General features: G+C 36.1%; 5 protein-coding genes across 7 annotated transcripts; 2 read left to right on the forward strand and 3 right to left on the reverse strand.

The window, feature by feature from the left end:
• Nucleotides 1-152: 152 nt before the first annotated feature.
• On the reverse strand, nt 153-5,000 carry LOC17880339 (DNA repair helicase XPB1). The gene is made up of 17 exons (XM_023778268.1): nt 4,785-5,000; nt 4,646-4,689; nt 4,485-4,557; nt 4,225-4,393; nt 3,871-4,093; nt 3,710-3,766; nt 3,298-3,441; nt 3,108-3,188; nt 2,925-3,012; nt 2,377-2,714; nt 2,156-2,231; nt 1,867-2,060; nt 1,565-1,728; nt 1,407-1,479; nt 1,157-1,270; nt 976-1,056; nt 153-750 (listed from the first exon to the last, which is right to left on the reverse strand). Exons 1-17 carry the CDS (start codon nt 4,792-4,794, stop codon nt 379-381), a joined length of 2,301 nt encoding a protein of 766 aa, XP_023634036.1. The 5' UTR covers nt 4,795-5,000; the 3' UTR covers nt 153-378.
• Nucleotides 5,001-5,052: 52 nt separating this feature from the next.
• LOC17879663 (DNA repair helicase XPB1) lies at nt 5,053-10,016 on the reverse strand. 2 transcript variants are annotated; one of them, XM_006283106.2, is made up of 17 exons: nt 9,822-10,016; nt 9,695-9,738; nt 9,535-9,610; nt 9,280-9,448; nt 8,978-9,200; nt 8,818-8,874; nt 8,408-8,551; nt 8,205-8,285; nt 8,021-8,108; nt 7,517-7,854; nt 7,271-7,346; nt 6,982-7,175; nt 6,535-6,698; nt 6,379-6,451; nt 6,177-6,290; nt 5,996-6,076; nt 5,053-5,795 (listed from the first exon to the last, which is right to left on the reverse strand). In XM_006283106.2, exons 1-17 carry the CDS (start codon nt 9,829-9,831, stop codon nt 5,421-5,423), a joined length of 2,307 nt encoding a protein of 768 aa, XP_006283168.1. In that variant the 5' UTR covers nt 9,832-10,016; the 3' UTR covers nt 5,053-5,420. The 2 variants fall into 2 exon arrangements, with proteins under 2 accessions (XP_006283168.1, XP_023634035.1); XM_023778267.1 differs by having other exon boundaries at nt 9,535-9,618.
• Nucleotides 10,017-10,537: 521 nt separating this feature from the next.
• LOC17878938 (probable E3 ubiquitin-protein ligase RHB1A) lies at nt 10,538-13,060 on the forward strand. Of its 2 annotated transcripts, none has more exons than XM_006285841.2 (5): nt 10,538-10,626; nt 11,398-11,533; nt 11,705-12,134; nt 12,239-12,348; nt 12,493-13,060. In XM_006285841.2, the coding sequence occupies exons 2-5, from the start codon at nt 11,465-11,467 to the stop codon at nt 12,520-12,522; spliced, it is 639 nt and encodes a 212-aa protein (XP_006285903.1). In that variant the 5' UTR covers nt 10,538-10,626; nt 11,398-11,464; the 3' UTR covers nt 12,523-13,060. The 2 variants fall into 2 exon arrangements, with proteins under 2 accessions (XP_006285903.1, XP_023635495.1); XM_023779727.1 differs by lacking the exon at nt 10,538-10,626 and adding an exon at nt 10,635-10,742 and having other exon boundaries at nt 11,398-11,539.
• A 699-nt stretch (nt 13,061-13,759) lies between these two features.
• On the forward strand, nt 13,760-15,993 carry LOC17879903 (ubiquitin-conjugating enzyme E2 4). The gene is made up of 6 exons (XM_006286221.2): nt 13,760-13,879; nt 14,026-14,105; nt 14,576-14,690; nt 14,795-14,847; nt 14,952-15,080; nt 15,604-15,993. The coding sequence occupies exons 1-6, from the start codon at nt 13,836-13,838 to the stop codon at nt 15,756-15,758; spliced, it is 576 nt and encodes a 191-aa protein (XP_006286283.1). The 5' UTR covers nt 13,760-13,835; the 3' UTR covers nt 15,759-15,993.
• A 344-nt stretch (nt 15,994-16,337) lies between these two features.
• On the reverse strand, nt 16,338-16,781 carry LOC17879201 (probable E3 ubiquitin-protein ligase ATL45). Its single transcript, XM_023778573.1, has one exon. It carries the CDS (start codon nt 16,779-16,781, stop codon nt 16,338-16,340), a length of 444 nt encoding a protein of 147 aa, XP_023634341.1.
• Nucleotides 16,782-18,205: the final 1,424 nt, after the last annotated feature.

Raw genomic sequence — 18,205 nt, forward strand, 5'->3', positions numbered from 1 at the left:
CTGCTAAAAATAGAAACTTATCGTATATGCCACCGTAACGTATTAAAAGACTGCATTCTAACAAGTGTTTTTTTTTCCAACTTTCTGATAATTATATATACACATCATTACGAACGTCAAGATACATCATTAATAATTTTCACAAAGCTGAGTAAGAAATATTATAAATCCATAGAATTGGTGACAATATAGTTTACCACAACGATGTCTGTACTCTAAATTTTGTAATTTTGAAGGTTGTACCAAAATAGTAGGAGACATGATATGAAAACGTTAAGTTATCATAATTTTCTTAATTTAGATATGCATCAACTACAGAGTAAAAAAGCTCTGCAGAGCACAAAACAGATAGTAGCCGGAAATGAGCTTCTCTTGTTCTCACACGAAACGTTTTTTGAACAGATTGTGTCGTTTGGTTGGGTCTTTAGGTTTCTTGAATTGTTGACCAGATTTGTTACGAGAGTTGTATTCCATGTACACCATTCCCTTTGCACCGGACATTGCACTCATCGATCCCATGCTTCTTCTCGCTTTTTGCAGAGCCATTCCGTCTGTGTCTTCTTCGAGTTGCTCTAAACCAACCAAATCATCTCCTGCATTCAACACCTTTCCCAGAAGAGACAACTGTTCTTCTTGGCTGTGGTAGCTCAAGCTTGAACCCGCGTCTGTAGGCGGGAGGCTTGTTATTACCTTGAAGCTATAACCTTGGTCGATCAAGAACTGCTGTCTTTTCGTTGAGTAATACATTTCCTGCAATTTCAAACATTCACAATCCTTATATCAGCCATCCGCTTGAAACATAGAGCACAACCAATTTGTTTAAGCGGTTCAGGATTTCAGATTTCGGGTTTTGAAATCCGACTTTTTTGGGTCTTGAAAACGAGTGGCACTGAATTATATAGTTCAGTTCAGATTCATGTTTGGTTTGATGAATATAGGTTTCATTCCCTACTTCACCCAAAACTAGTGATTTACCTGTGTATCTGTCGAAACAAGTGAGTAAAAGAATGCATTGTACTCTTCTTTTCCACCGGCCATTCTATCTTCAAGTTTACCCTGTTTTTGATCATGGAAATATATATAAAAATTTGATCCAACCAACAAGAGGAAAGAAGAGAGACAGTTAACTGATGAGTTATAATATCGAAATTCAAACCTTAGCCCTAAGAATACGACCCAAACGCTGTGCCTCTTGACGTCTAGAACCAGCATGTGATGAAATCTGGATAATCACATTAGCTTCAGGGATATCTATAGAGTTATCACCAACCTGTAGTCAAAGAAACCAGATCAAAATTAAGTTTCCTAACTAACATGGAGCACACAATTTTCTTTCTTTTTTTCTTTTTTTTGGTCACCCGGAACATACAATTTTCTATAATGAAGGAAACATAAAATATTATTACCTTTGACAGGAAGACAGTGTTCACGTCTTTACTGGTTTTAAATGCTTCAAGAATTTTGGTTCGTTCAATATGGCTACATATTGTGTGGAGAGGATTATCAGATTGGAAATTGAGTGAAAACGCAAACTTGTGTTTTCAACAGAACTTCTTTAACAAACCTGGTTGCACCATAAATCATCGGTTTCCGGAGTTTCATTGCATACTCCGTAAGTGCAAAAAGATTGTCTGCAAAGACAATGATTTTATCCCCACGTTGCTGTTCATGGAAGCGAATCAGAAACTCACAGGCTCTGAACTTGTTAGGGTTCATGACATAAAGGGCCTGCAGATACCAGAAGAAAAATTATGTACATGTCAGAACAATTGTTGAGGTTTACTAGCTCCACTTCCCAGGTGATTCTATTAGAGCATTTTCCAAATTAGATAACACACTAAAATAAGCCTGTTTATATTCATAAACCTGTTTTTTTTTGGAGTTCTCTTTCTTCAGATATTCTGCAAAAAACTCTTTGGTCATAGGACACCATACTTCAGCACACTGAACATTTGCAATAAAGCCTCCTTTAACTAAATCCAGCCAATTGGCTTCATATAGTTTCGGGCCAATGAGAAAGTTCAAATCTGTAATCCTTTCGTCTTCTCTCACAAGGGTGGCTGAACAAAAGACCAACACAGAGGCTTAGCTTCTGCAGTTGAAGTATAACACATAAAAAGGTATGTGAAAATGAATGATTTCAAAATTTAATTACCTGTAAGTCCTAGCTTGCAGTGAGATTTTGTGATGCTGATAACTTTCCTAAACATATGGGCCGGAACAACATGCACCTATTAAAAAACATAATGTCACGCATTTAATGGAAACTTTTTATTTGTAGATCGAATTAACACTGGATACACCTTCTCAATGAACCACATATGACAATTCAATTCAATTTAAAGTCACATGTCACATTAAGAACTATTTGGTTACCTCGTCCATGAGTAGCAACCCCCACTCTCTGTTTCTCATTTCTTCTATAATCTTCTCTGATTCCTCAGATCTTTTACCACTAAAGGCAACCATGTTATAGGTTGTCACAACAACACCAGCATTTCCACGGAATCGCTCTTTACTATCAGAAGTGAAACGGCATATTTGGTCATCTCTTATAGTAGACCACAACTTGAATTGGAAGGCCCATTGATCCACCGAGACAGCATTCGTTGCCAAACAAAGACAACTCTTCTTTATACGAGCCGCAGCAGAAACACCAACTAGAGATTTACCAGCACCACAAGGCAACACTATAATCCCAGATCTTGCTCGTCCTGCAGAATCAAGATTCTAGATCAGTCAAAATCTCTCAGGAGAAATTACAAAGATACTTATTAGGATTTCAAAATAAAGCTAGATCAGAACACTATGAAAGTACAAATCTAAAAAACCAAGCGAAGTTCGATATCAATTTAGCATTCGATATCAATTTAGCAGTCCCCGTTTAACCGAACTACAAAGAAAAGATTTGTGGACAGTTATACCGTTCCCGAACATTTTGCTCAAACTTTTTTCCTGGTACGGCCTCGGTTGTGCATGGGGTTTTAGTTCCATGTCAAGATCAGGATTAACCTGAAAGATACCATCCAGTTATTAACAATCACAAACCTGGTGTGCACATCCTCGGTAAGCAAAAATAGGCCTGAAGTATAATATTTGTTACTCACATTGTCGTTCCTGAAGTCATATTCCTCTAACATAGGGTAATTTAAGGCATTTGGTAAGCAACGCTGTTTCACATTCTCCACCTACACACCAAGAGCAAAAGAACATGACACTTTAAGTTAAATAAAGATCATAAAACATTACCAAACTCATAAATACAATTATTTTTCCGAGGCATCAGGAGAAACTTACCTGTGAAGGGTCTATCTCAAACGAGTGAGTTTCTTTCTCTTCTGCTGCTGCTGCCAATTCTGCTTCATTCAAAAGCTCGCCGGGTCCTGCTTCAAGTTCACCGCTTGTTTTGCCGATCGTGAATTCATCACCGCCATAATATGGCTACCAAAAAAGTTAATCTAAGTTGGTTCGACATACTGTGGAGAATACAATGGTATAAGAAAAATGAATTCCACAACCAATGAATCAAGGAGCTTAAGAAGAACGATAATGAGTTTATCTACCAACTGAGACATAGTTACAGAAAACTTAAAATTTAAAGAACTGCCACATTGGTAACAACAGATCATGGTAGGTAGTTCCATCCAAGATGAAGTCTTGAAACCACAAATAGTCAACATAATGCACAAAATGGAGGGGTTGAACATACCTCAGAACAGAACCTAGCTCGATTTATAGTATCATCACTGAGAAGCCTTTTCAACACCTGAGATAGTTTCATTTCTACAATTGAGCAAAAGCAATGAAAAAAACAAAACCAAGATCTAAATACAAAAGAGAAGAAAAAGAGGATAAATCAGGTGAACTTACCTCAGGGAATGGGGATTCAATAAAATACCGATTCTTCTTCAATACCAGCTTCACTTTCCCATAATTAGCAGTAGAAGCATGGATAAAATCAATCATCTCCTTGGGTAACTTAGTCTTAGACAGTTTATTCAAAACAGAAATGATAGTTTCTGTCTCAAGACCAACGGAAACAGCAGCATACAACGAGTGTGGAGTTAAATTATACTCGTGCATTGACTCAGGCCTAAGATAGTAAACAACAATGAAAATCAATCAAAAATCATAACTTGTACATCGATATCCCTAAACGTTGATGGATTGGGATTCGAAAAAAATTCGAAATCTTTCAAGCAAAAATATATGTATGATGAGCACCTGCAAACGGGTTCAGCGATGGCGATAAGGAAATCATAAGCTTGTTTATAGAGAGGAGAAAACGTCTCCAAGAAAATCCTTCCATCAGCACAAGCCCACAAAGGCCTATTTAAATGATCTGGCTTCAACTCCAACATAGAAAAATCTCTCTTCTTCTCCCCTCCTTCAACTTCAAAACCATTACAGTTTCTATCCAATTAGTTCAAAATATATTCATTGTAAATGTATGTTACAATACAGCGAGAGTATTCAATTCTCACCTTCACGAGAATCTTCATCAGCTTCTTCATAGTAATCTTCAGCGTTTTGGATGTTCTTCATCTTCTGATCATCCTGAGATTTTTAACAGTAAAATAACACTAAGTACCATTGAAAGAGCTCTAAATGATAAATACAATCTGAAGACAAACTCAACACGAACCTTCCCACCATACTTCATCTTCTTGTTGGGTCTTGCTCTTTCACCTAAAGGATCAAAATTTACCAAGTATTGGCATAATTGTTTTGGCCGGATAAATTCGATAAGCTAAAGAAAAAGTCAGTAAGATCGAGCCTAATACCATTTCCCATATTGATCTTCTTCTTCTTTGTTTCTTTCCTCCTCCAGAAGAATCGATTTTAGAGATTATGTCTTGTCTTTTCAATTCTCGATTTCTCAGAAGACCAAAGAGGGAAGACAACCGTCGCCGTGAAACATTTACCGTTGTAAGCTATTAAGCGAAGGGAGCTGCGTCTCCGGCGGATTTTGAATCGGATTCGGAGTCGGGTTCGGGTATGGCGGAGTCGGTTACACTTACTGGTTTAATGTTAAGAACAAGAATGGTAAGAGATGCAAAACTCTGATTTTTATAAAACACGAACATAAATTGGTTGTAATAACGTACCATAAATGGGCTTTATAGGACTCTTTAGTATGGGCTTTCTTATTCTCAAGTTGAGCCCATTACTTAATTTTTTAGCCTCTACAATTTTTTTACATATTGTTACGGTTTTTGAGAAGATGCAAAGATGGTGGTGTTACCGTTTGGTAGTACGGTCTTGAGGTTTCTATAATTTGGATACAAGAATCGTGACGACCAAAGTTGTATTCTATCTAGACCATTCCCTTTGCACTCATCCATCTCAATCTTCGTCTAGCCTTTTGTGTTCTATCTAGACTATTCCCGACAAATAGCCGGGAATGACCTTCTCTTGTCTCACACGAAACGCTTTTTGAAGAGATTGTGTCGTTTGGTTGGGTCTTTAGGTTTATTGAATTGTTTACCAGATTTGCTACGGCCTGAGTTGTATTCCATGTAGGCCATTCCCTTTGCACCGGACATTGCACTCATCGATCCAATGCTTCGTCTCGCCTTTTGCAGAGCCATTCCGTCTGTATCTTCTTCGAGATGCTCTAAACCAACCAAATCATCTCCAGCATTCAAAACCTTTCCCAGAAGGGACAACTGTTCTTCTTGGCTGTGGTAGCTCAAGCTTGAACCCGCGTCAGGAGGCGGGAGGCCTGTTATTACTTTGAAGCTATAACCTTGGTCGATCAAGAACTGCTGTCTTTTTGTTGAATAATACATTTCCTGCCATTTCAACAATCAAAACCTCAATCAGCCATTCACTAGAAATACGAGCATCAGCGTTCAATTTATCGATTCAAGATTTCAGGTTTCAGGTTTTGGAAAGCAGATTTTTTTTTGTGTGTTTTGGAAAGGAGTCCGGACTAAAAACTGAAATGGATTTTGGTTCTGATTCAGGTTTGGTTAGACAATTTATGATTTACCTGTGTATCTGTAGAAACAAGTGAGTAGAAGAACGCATTGTACTCTTCTTTCCCACCGGCCATTCTATCTTCAAGTTTACCCTGTTTTTAATCATGGAGAAATAAAAATTCTTCGATCCAATCAGCAAGATAGGAAATAGGAGAGACCTAATGTGATGAGTTATAATACTGATAATCACACCTTAGCCCTAAGGATACGACCCAAACGTTGAGCCTCTTGACGTCTAGATCCAGCATGTGACGAAATCTGGATAATCACATTCGCTTCAGGGATATCTATAGAGTTATCACCAACCTGTAGTCAAAGAAACAAAACCGAAATTAAGTTCCCTAAGGAACATGGAATGGAAATTTTTCTATAAGGAAGGAAACAATGTTCATACCTTCGATAGGAAGACAGTGTTCACGTTTTTACTGATTTTAAACGCCTCAAGAATTTTGGTTCGTTCGATATGGCTACATAGCGCAGAGAGGATTATCAGACTCGAAATGGAGTGAAAACTCAAACTTTGTTTTTTCATAGAACTTCTTTAACAAACCTGGTTGCACCATAAATCATCGGTTTCCGGAGTTTCATTGCATACTCTGTAAGCGCAAAAAGATTGTCTGCAAAGACAATGATTTTATCCCCACGTTGTTGTTCATGGAAACGTATCAGAAATTCACAGGCTCTGAATTTGTTAGGGTTCATGACATAAAGTGCCTGCAGATACCAGAAGACAAGATATGTAAAGGTCAGAACAGTTGAAGAGGCTTCCCGCTTCCTAGCTCCAATTTCATAGAAAATTACAGGATGGTCTATTAGAGTATTTGCCACAAAGAACCTAATATATTGATGTTTACCATATTTGAAGGTTCCAGACTAGATAAAATTCATGGAGATCAAATGAACCAAACCTAAAGACCAGATATCTAACAATCTCAGGTTTTCAGAAAATTTCTGAAGAAAACGAAGAACACTGCAAAAATAGATTATATTCATGAACCTGATTTTTTTTGGAGTTCTCTTTCTTCAGATATTCTGCAAAAAACTCCTTGGTCATAGGACACCATACTTCAGCACACTGAACATTTGCAATAAAGCCTCCTTTAACTAAATCTAGCCAATTGGCTTCATATAGTTTCGGGCCAATGAGAAAGTTCAAATCTGTAATCCTTTCGTCTTCTCTCACAAGGGTGGCTGAACAAAAGACCAAAACTGAGACTTAGCTTCTGCAACTGAAGTATAACACATGAAAAGGTATGTGAAAATGAACGATTTCAATATTTAATTACCCGTAAGTCCTAGCTTGCAGTGAGATTTTGTGATGCTTATAACTTTCCTAAACATATGGGCCGGAACCACATGCACCTATTAAAAAAATAATGTCACACATTCAATGGAAACTCATTATATGTAGATAGAACTAACACAGGATTCACCTTCTCAACGAACCACATATGACCATTCCAAAAAGTAACTACCCGCAAACACTAAATTCAATTTAAAGTCACACGTCACATTAAGAACTGTTTGATTACCTCGTCCATGAGCAATAACCCCCACTCTCTGTTTCTCATTTCTTCTATAATCTTCTCTGCTTCCGCTGATCGTTTACCAGTAAAGGCAACCATGTTATAGGTTGTCACAACAACACAAGCATTTCCACGGAATCGTTCTTTACTATCAGAAGTGAAACGACATATTTGGTCATCTCTTATAGTAGACCATAACTTGAATTGGAAGGCCCATTGATCCACCGAGACAGCATTCGTCGCCAAACAAAGACAACTCTTCTTTATACGAGCCGCTGCAGAAACACCAACTAGAGATTTACCAGCACCACAAGGCAACACTATAATCCCAGATCTTGCTCGTCCTGCAGAATCAAGATTCTAGATCAGTCACAAACTTTCACGAGATACTGTAATGATACTTCTGAATGAAAGTACAAATCTAAATATCTAAGAGAAGTTCAATATCATTTAGCAGTCGCCGTATAAACGGATTACTAAAGAAAAAATTCTGGACGTAGAGAGTTATACCGTTCCCAAACATTTTGCTCAAACTTTTTTCCTGGTATGGCCTCGGTTGTGCATGGGGTTTCAGTTCCATGTCAAGATCAGGATTAACCTGACAGACGCCATCAAGTTATTAACAATCACAAACCTGGTGTGCATATTATTAGGTAAGCAAAAATTTGCTTAAAGTATAAAATTTCTTACTCACATTGTCGTTCCTGAAGTCATATTCCTCTAACATAGGGTAATTCAAGGCATTTGGTAAGCAACGCTGCTTCACAATCTCCACCTACACACCAAGAGCAAAAGAACATCACACCACGAGCTAAGTAAATATTGCAGAACATTACCAAACTCATAACACGATTAATGTTTACACATCATTTCTCAGCTGCATTAGGGAAAATTTACCTGCGAGGGGTCTATCTCAAATGAGTGAGTTTCTTTCTCTTCTGCTGCTGCTGCCAGTTCTGCTTCACTCAACAGCTCCCCAGGTCCTGGTTCAATTTCACCGCTTGTTTTTCCAATTGTAAATTCATCACCACCATAACATGGCTAGCAAAAAAAAAGAAGTTAATCTAAGCTGGTTTGACATACTGAGGAGAACAGACAATGGTATAATAACCATGAATTTCACATACTGAATCAAGAAGTATAAGAAGAAGGAAACATGAAATATATAAGTCTGCCACATTAGTGACAAAAGAAGCAAAAAACGGTTGAGAACAACTGATCATGAATGGTATGTATTTCACTGAAAGTTAAAATATAGAAACCGCAAAAGGCGAGCATAATGCACGAAATGGAGGAGTTCAACGTACCTCAGAAGAAAATCTAGCTCGGTTTATATCCTCATCACTAAGAAGCCTTTTTAACACCTGAGATAGTTTCGTTTTTACAATTAATCAAAAGAAATGGAAAAATAAAACCAAAATCCAAATACAAAAGAGAAGAGAAAGAGGACAAGTCTGGTGAACTTACCTCAGGGAATGGGGATTCGATAAAATACCGATTCTTCTTCAGTACCAGCTTCACTTTCCCATAGTTGGCAGTAGAAGCATGGATGAAATCAATCATCTCCTTTGGTAGCTTAGTCTTAGACAGCTTATTCAAAACAGAGATGATAGTTTCTGTCTCAAGACCAACGGAAACAGCAGCATACAACGAGTGTGGGGTTAGATTATACTCGTGCATTGACTCTGGCCTGAAAAAAATCAACAACAAAATTCATAGCTTGTACATTGACATCCCTAAACGTTGATTGATATATTCGAAAACAAAACCTGCAAACGGGTTCAGCAATGGCGATAAGAAAGTCATAAGCTTGTTTATAGAGAGGAGAAAACGTCTCCAAGAAAATCCTTCCATCACCACAAGCCCACAAAGGCCTGTTTCCATGATCTGGCTTCAACACCAATTTAGTAAAATCCCTCTTCCTCTCCTCTCCTTCACCTTCAAACCCCATTACAATACTCTAAATTCAACATTTTCCCCAAATATATCCATTGTTAATTACGCTAGAGAGAAATCAATTTTACCATCACGAGAATCCTGATCATCCGCATCATCATAGTAATCTTCAACGTTTTCTATGTCCTTCATCTTTTGATCATCCTGATAAACTTTTACAGTAAGATCACACATTACACAATTACACACTCTAACTAGCACTGAACTGAAGAAACCTAAAACACGAACCTTTCCACCGTACTTCATCTTCTTGTTAGGTCTTCCTCTTTCACCTGAAACATCAAAATTCACCATTATTGGCCGGAAACTCCGATCAACTAAGCAAACATCAGTAAGATCGAGGCGAGACTATTACCATTCCCCATGTTGTTAGGTATTCCTCTTCCTTGATTGTTATCAATTCGCGATTTCTCAGATGGCTAAAATTACACGAAGGAGGGAAGAAAACGTTGCCGTGAAAAAATTCCGGTGTAAGTTAGGCTAATCGGCGAACCAAGCAGCGTCTCCGGCGAATTCGGACTCCGTTATGGCGAGTCGATGACTAGTTTGATGCGGGAGAAGGAAAAATTGTTAAGGAGGAATATACAAACTCGATTCATATATAAAGACTGCAATAACGGATCCTATATGGGCTTTAATAGGCCTCTTTTACTTGGGCTTTTTTATTCAACAGTTTATTTACTAATATGTTTTTTTAATAACTAAAATCACTTAACTTAATTACTTTATGTAATTGGAAAAAAGGAAAAACAAAAATGATAATAAATATGTTTATAGTAACGAAAAAAATGATAAATTTCCAAAACAGAATCTTACAGCCGATTTCAATTATGTAAAGTTTCGTTTTTGAATTACAAAAAAGTGTTTTGTGCTGATTATTTGTTTTTTATTTACAGTGGGGGGGAGAGAAGATATTTTACCGTTTTTATAACAAGGTTTATAACTGCCAAGTAATAATTAAATTAATTTAAAATCAAGTAAGTTGTAAATATTATAATATATAGAGTGTGAAGGAGTCTTGTATTTTTCTTAGTAAAGTCGTTTTTGATAGAGCGCACGATAAACAGCACCGCAAAGCGCAGAAGCAGAGAGAGAAAGAGAGAGAAGGGACGAAGACAAAAAAAAAAAAAAGAGCTTGTCCCGAGAAAGAAAAAACAAAAGTAAAATTCTCTTTTTGATTTTGAGATTTTCAATTCTTCTTTTCTCTGATTCAATCTCGAGAAGATGATCGGTGTTTTTGTTTTGATCTTGCTTACTGATCGTTCTTCTTTACTAGGTTTTTGCTTTCTTTTGAGCTTATTTTGTCTGTTGGGTTTTTACTGTTTTTTTGTTCTGTTTGTGTTTATGCTAGATTCTGAGAATTCTGATGTTTATTGATGCTTTGATAAGTTTTTGGTTTAGGGTTTTACGGATTAGCTTGCTCTCTGTGAAGCTTCTGGGTTTTTTTTTTCTTTTTTTTTCTGGGATTTATTGTTTGTGTTGGAGTTGAATTCTGAGTAGAATTGTGTTTGTTGCTTTGGGCGTTAGTAGTATTTAGAATTCACTCTTGTTGTGTATGTAAGATGGTGCTTATAAGAGATTGTTGAAATTTTGCTTACTCCCTGATTTAGGAGACGCTCATTAGACTTTAATCTCAAACACCACACTGTTGTTTCGAGTTTTGATTGGTTTTGCAAAGAGGTTTATTTTGGTGCTATTGTATCTTTGATTATTAAGACTAGATTTCGACTGTTGAGTAGCTGTGTTTTTGGTGTTGTTCTGCTCTTTCTCTTGTAGTTATTGTTACTAATCAGTCTTGTGTATAGACAGCTTCAACTGATATCGAAAATGATAAAGCTTGTTTCAGTTTTCTGCATATGTGTGATGCATGCTCACTGATACTCTTTTATGGAATTCAAAAATGTAAATTTGTTTCTTCACGTTTCTTGTAGGTTAGCATAGATGAAGAGTCTTCGGCTTTTGTAGTTTCTGATTAAAACAGAAATAGATAAAGAAGAGATGGGAGGTTGCTGTTGTTGCTCTTCGTCACGAAGAGCTGATGGAGATAATGGACCTGCGTACTACTACGTTAGTGTGATGCTTCTGCCACTTCCTTATTCCACAACTTTTTTTACTTTTTGCGTTGTTCTGCAAATCAGTCATTCTTGCTGTGTCTCATTTTTATATAGCTTAGAGAATCATATGGGATTGAATTGTTTTTCCATTGTTAATCATCCTTTTCCTGACTTGTATTTGCAGTACCCGAGGGCAACAGAAGAGCGCGTGCCTTTGTCTTCCGCTCATAACAGGACTTCCTCTGCTATCTCTACTGGTGTAGTAGTAGTAGACACAAACTTAGAGACATCGTCTCCAGATGCTTATATACCACCTCCACCGCCTATCCCTTTCGATGTGGCTATTGGCATTCCTCATACACCAGGAAATGGTGAAGAAGCTACTTGTGTTGATATAAGAGAGGTTTCAGTGGAACCTGCTAATACCGAGCCTGCTCAAGAAACAGTCGATGGTATTACTCTTGGGGTTCCAACTACATGCTCACATAAAGAAATAGATTGCAAAATCCAAACAGAGATTGATCTTGAATCTACTGAAGATATAGACCCCAAGCTATCAAAAGCTGTCTTTGTACCAATAGAGGAAGAGGAGGACTGTCCCATATGTTTGGAAGGTAAAAGTTTTTTGCTTTTCCCTACATCTCAAAGACATAAACTTAACCCACCTTATATGACTGGGAATGGTTTGTTTATTATATTTTCTATGTTTTTGATTCAGAATATGATCTCGAGAACCCTAAACTTCTATCCAAATGTGATCACCATTTTCACCTCGCATGCATTCTAGAATGGATGGAGAGAAGTGAAACCTGCCCTGTCTGCAATAAGGTATATAGTTTTCATCCACTTATTTGGCCTATGCCGGCAAACTCTAGTCTCTCTAGTAAACATTATGAGTACTTCCAATTCTACTTGTTTACGTATTCTATCTACTTCCCGGGATTTGTCTGAGAGAATCCGTTTGTTCTGCAGGAAATGATATTTGACTCTCCTCTCGACTAGCAAACCGCAAGTACCACAGCTTAGATGGTTCGATGCTCTTTGTATCCGAACAAAAAAACTGGGAGAACAGGAGAAGAAAACTTAAAAGAAGGAAGAAAAAAAGTTTGGTAAGAATACACTAATAGTTGATTCGCAAGAGTTGAATTTACAAAACGTATCAGTGTTGATATACTACATATGTTGTTTGTACAGACGTTTTTTCAAGTCGTCTACAAAAGGAGACTAAGAATTAGAGCTTGTGTTTTAGATTCACTTATGTGAATAAAAAAAAAGACAAAAATGAAAAGAAAAAAAAATTTGTTTTATTCTGGGGTTTCAATTCGAGTCTGATTCAGTTATTTTTTCTTAGGTTTAAGAAAATAGTAATGAAAATGAAAATTGAGTTTATAATTATGCTTTTGGTCAATATTAGGGTTGGGATTGGGATGTAATTTGGTTTAGTACTGATTTATCCTCTTTTTACTGGTCTTTGATACTACTATGTAATATGAAAATTGTTCCTAGTGTGTAATGATTTAGATTTCTTAATTTCTTATCACATTTTATTGATCTCACTTGTTTAATGTACACGTTACTTACGTCAGTAAGTCAAATCAATGAGACTTATCTAGTAAATGACACCAATACGTGTAGATGTCCTATTAGTCGATTACAGTAGTAGTATCACTTTCTTTTAGAAAAAATTTGTTTGTAATAAATAAAATTGTCACAAGTGAGTTGCTCATTTTAATGAATTATCTCGGAAATAGTACCTAACATTTTCCTGTAATTATCTTTTTCCTTCAATTTCTTTTTTTTACTTTTTATCAATTAATCACTTAACAAATGCATGTAATAAAAAATAGTGATCGGACAAGTTTAGTCGATACAAGAACAACTTCAACGTGGCATAAAATGCGTCTACTTTACACGTTTACTGTGACACCGCTTCAATGTAATTTATTCACTGTTAGACTATAATTATACATAACCAAAATTACTGAATTTAAACCCAAAAAAAAATGTTACAAACTTTGGTAGAAAGTAATTAAAAAAAAAAACTTAGGGAGAAAGTAATTTGAAAAGTAAAAAGAAAAAAAATATCACGAAATTTACTGTGTATTAATACTTGTAAATACGGTCTTTACGATTTACTCTATCATCGATGTACGTGAAAGGAAAAAGAAGAATACAAATAATAAAGAAATAAAACAAAAATCTTTCCTTTTTTCTCACACACATTTTTTCTTCTTCCATCTCTCTCTCTCACTCGAATCCGGAAGAAGAAGAAGAAGATAAAAAAAACCCAGAAAATTTAGAGAAGGAAAAAAAAAATGTCTTCTCCAAGCAAACGCAGAGAAATGGACATGATGAAACTGTAATCACTTTTTTTTTTTTTTGTCCTTTCAATTTTGATGTTCATTTTTGTTTATGTCGGTTTCTTCTTAATCTTGTAATTGATTTGTGAGTTTTCTCGATGGTTTGGGTTTGGATTGATTTGATTTGATCTTTGTTGTTTGATAGGATGATGAGCGATTATAAAGTGGAGACGATCAACGATGGCATGCAAGAGTTCTATGTTGAATTCAATGGACCCAAAGACAGTAAGATTGATATATACATAACATCAGTTTGATTTTGTTCGTGTCTGAGAATAGTCCCCAGTTTCGTTTGATTGTTGTCTTTTGTATCAGACTCTGGTGTGTCTCTGTGTGCTTTTAGTTTTTTCTGCTTCTGATGATTTTGCTTACTTATCAAATGGGGTTTTTGATGGTTTCATGAGTTTTTGTTCATATCTCTGTAAACTTTTTGAGTGGTTGCTCGGTGGATTCGGATCTAAGGCGTCAACTTGCTACAGCCCTGGTTCGATTCCACAGTGTTTACACAGTGTGTGTTGGTTACTTTACTTGGTCACTTTTGCTATGGTATGAGTACTCAACTCATGGTGGGCTTATGAGAAACTCCGAGAGTTTGCTCACTCCGGGATTAGTTAGGCGCTTCAGCGTAGTTTGTGTGTTGTTAATTGTAAAGAAATGCTCTTATTTGTGGGTGTTAATGATGTGTTTGTTGATAGGTCTCTATCAAGGAGGTGTGTGGAAGATAAGAGTTGAGCTTCCAGATGCTTATCCTTACAAATCTCCATCTGTTGGTTTCATTACTAAAATTTATCACCCTAATGTTGATGAACTGTGAGTTCCTTTAAATAACTAGATGTTATTGCATAAAGTTTATTGGAAACTTTAGTATCTATCTTCTGTATCTTTATCTTTGGTGTCTTCTTTTGTTATGGCAGGTCAGGTTCTGTTTGTTTAGATGTGATTAACCAAACGTGGAGTCCTATGTTCGGTAAGGGCCAAATCAAATGTGGTTGATTTTAAAACCAAATGACTGTTGTTGTTTGAATATTTGATTTAACTTTATGTTTTGGGTTCTTTTCTTTTTTGATTCAGACCTTGTGAATGTGTTCGAGACATTTCTTCCTCAGCTTCTGTTATATCCAAACCCATCAGATCCATTGAATGGAGAAGCTGCTGCATTGATGATGCGTGATCGTCCTGCTTATGAACAGCGAGTTAAAGGTAGGTCTAAATCAGATTCTCGTGTGTTAAGAGATATGTCAAGATTCTGAAAAATCTGGTTAGTTTGGTGAAAGTTATTTTCCATTTCCTGGATGTGAGGTATACTGAGAATTGTTTTAGTATCTTGAACCTTTTCTTAATGTGTGCATTCTTGATATTACCATACTTATGAATAATTCTTATTCATGTGTGTTTCTTTGTTCTAATGAAGTATAGCTTTTGTTTAGTTTATGTGTGAACTCAATTTTCGTAACTCGTGGAGCTAATGTAATAATCTACAAGTGATTATACGTCTTAAACCTTTAAGTTGATGTAGTCATTAGAATCTCGTGATGAAGATTAAGTGTCTGATCATTTTAAAGCTTAGGAACATTTAACAAAAGACATATCATTGTAAAGATATGGTTAGGCATTTACAGAATCTCGAAAATGTCGTGAACTCGTGGTTGAGAGTTTTAGGGTACATTTTAAGGAAGTTTGATGGGTTATTATGCTCATCTTTTGTTGGGCTTTGCGGTTTCAGAATACTGTGAGAAGTATGCAAAACCAGGGGAAGGTTCAGAAGACAAGTCTAGTGATGAAGAACTAAGTGAAGAGGAATACGGCTCACATGATGAAGATGATGATGATGATGATGATGATGATGATGTTGCAATTGCAGGCAAACCAGATCCTTGAACAGGCTTTTAAGAGGGGGACTTGTTTTATGTATATGATCATGAAATGATTTATGCTTATAACTGAACTGTGAAATCTATTTCTCCCCTTTGTGCGCTTCTTCACCTTGTTTAATTTATCGGACCGGAACGTTTGTGTACATTATTAGACCGAACCGAATTGTTAGTCTTTTCGATTTCAAATAAGTGGGTCTTACCGGTTTAGACCGGTTATTATTCATTCGGTAATTATTTTTCATGAAGCTTTTTTTCTTTTCTCCATCATCTTTTACTTGCTACTGTATTTAAAACACAGTTTAGATTAAAAACACATTACACAAACGTTTTGCATATGAAGGTGCTCTAAGGACTTTTTGGTGATTTTCTTGCAAAATTGTGTCAGCATAAGCATAAACAACTTCAAGAAGTTTACTTGTCAAGCAAGACTCAGAAATCTTGAAACTGCTTAAATCTATTCAAGAACAACAAATCTTCCTTTTAAGATTTGAAATCATCCAAGTAAATCCATATAATTGATTCAATCATTTTGTTAAATATTAAAAAAGTTTATGAAATAAATTAAAACTAATGGGGATCAAAATCATGTATAAATAAAATCTAGTAAAAAACATCGACAATTAGGGCAGCTTTGATCCTGTTTCAGCCATGAATCAATACACAAACGATGAAAAACATGTCGACACTTGTTTATACTGACAATCTCATGGCCATCTTCAAACTCTTCAAGACAGATTGAACAACAACAAATCTCATCACCACCAAACCCTTCTTCTTCTTCTTTAGACTCCATTCCCTTGATCCGACTCGTATATCCGGTTTTGAAGATCTTTAGTTCAGACTCAGACGGCGTTAGATGTCCGGTCTCAACGTCTGGTACTGATTCCGTAGTAGCAGGTTGGATACACTTTAATAACTTTTTCCAAATGTGAAAGATGATAGCTGAGATGCAGCCAAGTAAGATAACAACCAATGGACCTGCCACTGCAAACACTTCCAGCGGCAGCCATGATGATAAAAATACCATCGTCCTTATTAATATTACTTTCCTTCAATCATAGATATCAAAATTTGGAGTTAGAGAAGCTGAAGCAATTCTCTTTTATATATCCTATATCCCATAACGAGAATCAATCAGTTCATCTAAATTTTATCTTCTTAGTTTTTACTTTCTATTTTACTAGATAAATACATACTCAATTGTTCCTAATTTTTTATTTTCTAGATTTTCCACATATATTACGAAAACATATTAAAAATTTATTATTTTTTGTGATTTACAATTTTCATATAATTAAACCAATTATTTAATTGTTAGTATCATTTTTCATAAGATTTACAATTTATCATCTTTTTTTTTTTTCGTCAAAATGTAAATTATATTAATGAATGAATGAAATCATAATACAACTGGTCAGTTAGCCATTGAGGCGAATGAAACGAATCAGAGTAAAAACTAACAGAAGAACAACCATACTTTGCCAACAAGTGAGCAGCATTATTACAAGATCTACGAGTAAATACAAATTGAATAGTATGAAATAAAGAAGCCCACATTGAGATATCATGTTGCACCCGATCAATAGCAATATCATAGAATTGATGATTTAGAATCTTATTCAAAACTTCACTATCGCCTTCAAAACAAATCTTCGTGATGCCTCTAATCCAACTTTGTTGCATTGCCGCCAAAAGAGCTTTCGCTTCTGCTTCCAAAGGGGAAATCGCATAGCCGAGAACAGAACTTCCCCATCCGTTCGAGCCTCCATTTTCGTCGCGAAGAATCCAACCACCTTTAACTTGGTGTGTATTATAATCAAAAGCCGCATCATAATTACACTTAATCATGTTAGTCGGAGGACGAGTCCATGAACTTTGTTGAATAGGTTGAGTGACTTGATGATTGTGAGAAGTATTATGACTGTAAGTTAACCATTCACGGACGTCCCCTTGTGCACGTAAGACAGAGTTTATCGGTCTATCTTGAATGCCGTTAAAGATAAAATTATTCCTGGTTTTCCAAATATGCCAAAGAACCCAAAATGGAAGTAATTTGGTCGCTTGAGGGATATTGTTATCAGATTGCATAGAAAATATTTGTTCAAGAACAAATTCAAAGGTTGAAGATGAGCAAAACTGAACATGACTAGGAATATGCGAACATTCCCAAATTGTAATGGCAGTAGGGCATTGGAAAAAAATATGTTCAATAGTCTCATCAGCTCGGAAACATCTCGGAAAAATAGGATCCAAATTCATTCCACGAGAATTAAGACGAGTAATGGTAGGTAAAGCTTTTGTAAGAATTCGCCACAGAAAGTGTTTAATTTTTGGAATAACTTTCAATTTCCAAATTTGATTTTTTAACACTAAAGAACCAGAGGGAACCGAATGATTCGCAATCATTGTATGGGGCCATGTTTCCGCACAATCTTAGTTGTGCACGCTATG

The sequence above is a fragment of the Capsella rubella genome, unplaced genomic scaffold (genome assembly GCF_000375325.1).
Source record: "Capsella rubella cultivar Monte Gargano unplaced genomic scaffold, Caprub1_0 scaffold_7, whole genome shotgun sequence".
In the NCBI taxonomy this organism is placed as follows: Eukaryota; Viridiplantae; Streptophyta; class Magnoliopsida; order Brassicales; family Brassicaceae; genus Capsella; species Capsella rubella.

What these genes read in the sequence shown, in the direction of transcription:
- LOC17878938 (XM_023779727.1), top strand. Translation starts at nt 11,465, where the DNA reads ATGGGAGGTTGCTGTTGTTGCTCTTCGTCACGAAGAGCTGATGGAGAT. An exon ending in CTGTCCCATATGTTTGGAAG is followed by an intron (nt 12,135 to 12,238) that starts GTAAAAGTTTTT and finishes TTTTTGATTCAG; the next exon opens with AATATGATCTCGAGAACCCT. An exon ending in CCTGCCCTGTCTGCAATAAG is followed by an intron (nt 12,349 to 12,492) that starts GTATATAGTTTT and finishes TTTGTTCTGCAG; the next exon opens with GAAATGATATTTGACTCTCC.
- LOC17879201 (XM_023778573.1), bottom strand. Translation starts at nt 16,781, where the DNA reads ATGGTATTTTTATCATCATGGCTGCCGCTGGAAGTGTTTGCAGTGGCA.
- LOC17879663 (XM_006283106.2), bottom strand. An exon ending in GTCGTATCCTTAGGGCTAAG is followed by an intron (nt 6,077 to 6,176) that starts GTGTGATTATCA and finishes GATTAAAAACAG; the next exon opens with GGTAAACTTGAAGATAGAAT. An exon ending in TTGTTTCTACAGATACACAG is followed by an intron (nt 5,796 to 5,995) that starts GTAAATCATAAA and finishes TTGAAATGGCAG; the next exon opens with GAAATGTATTATTCAACAAA.
- LOC17880339 (XM_023778268.1), bottom strand. An exon ending in GAGCAAAATGTTCGGGAACG is followed by an intron (nt 2,715 to 2,924) that starts GTATAACTGTCC and finishes TTGATTCTGCAG; the next exon opens with GACGAGCAAGATCTGGGATT. An exon ending in AGAACTCCAAAAAAAAACAG is followed by an intron (nt 1,729 to 1,866) that starts GTTTATGAATAT and finishes TGGTATCTGCAG; the next exon opens with GCCCTTTATGTCATGAACCC.
- LOC17879903 (XM_006286221.2), top strand. Translation starts at nt 13,836, where the DNA reads ATGTCTTCTCCAAGCAAACGCAGAGAAATGGACATGATGAAACT. An exon ending in ATTCAATGGACCCAAAGACA is followed by an intron (nt 14,106 to 14,575) that starts GTAAGATTGATA and finishes GTTTGTTGATAG; the next exon opens with GTCTCTATCAAGGAGGTGTG. An exon ending in TTATGAACAGCGAGTTAAAG is followed by an intron (nt 15,081 to 15,603) that starts GTAGGTCTAAAT and finishes TTGCGGTTTCAG; the next exon opens with AATACTGTGAGAAGTATGCA.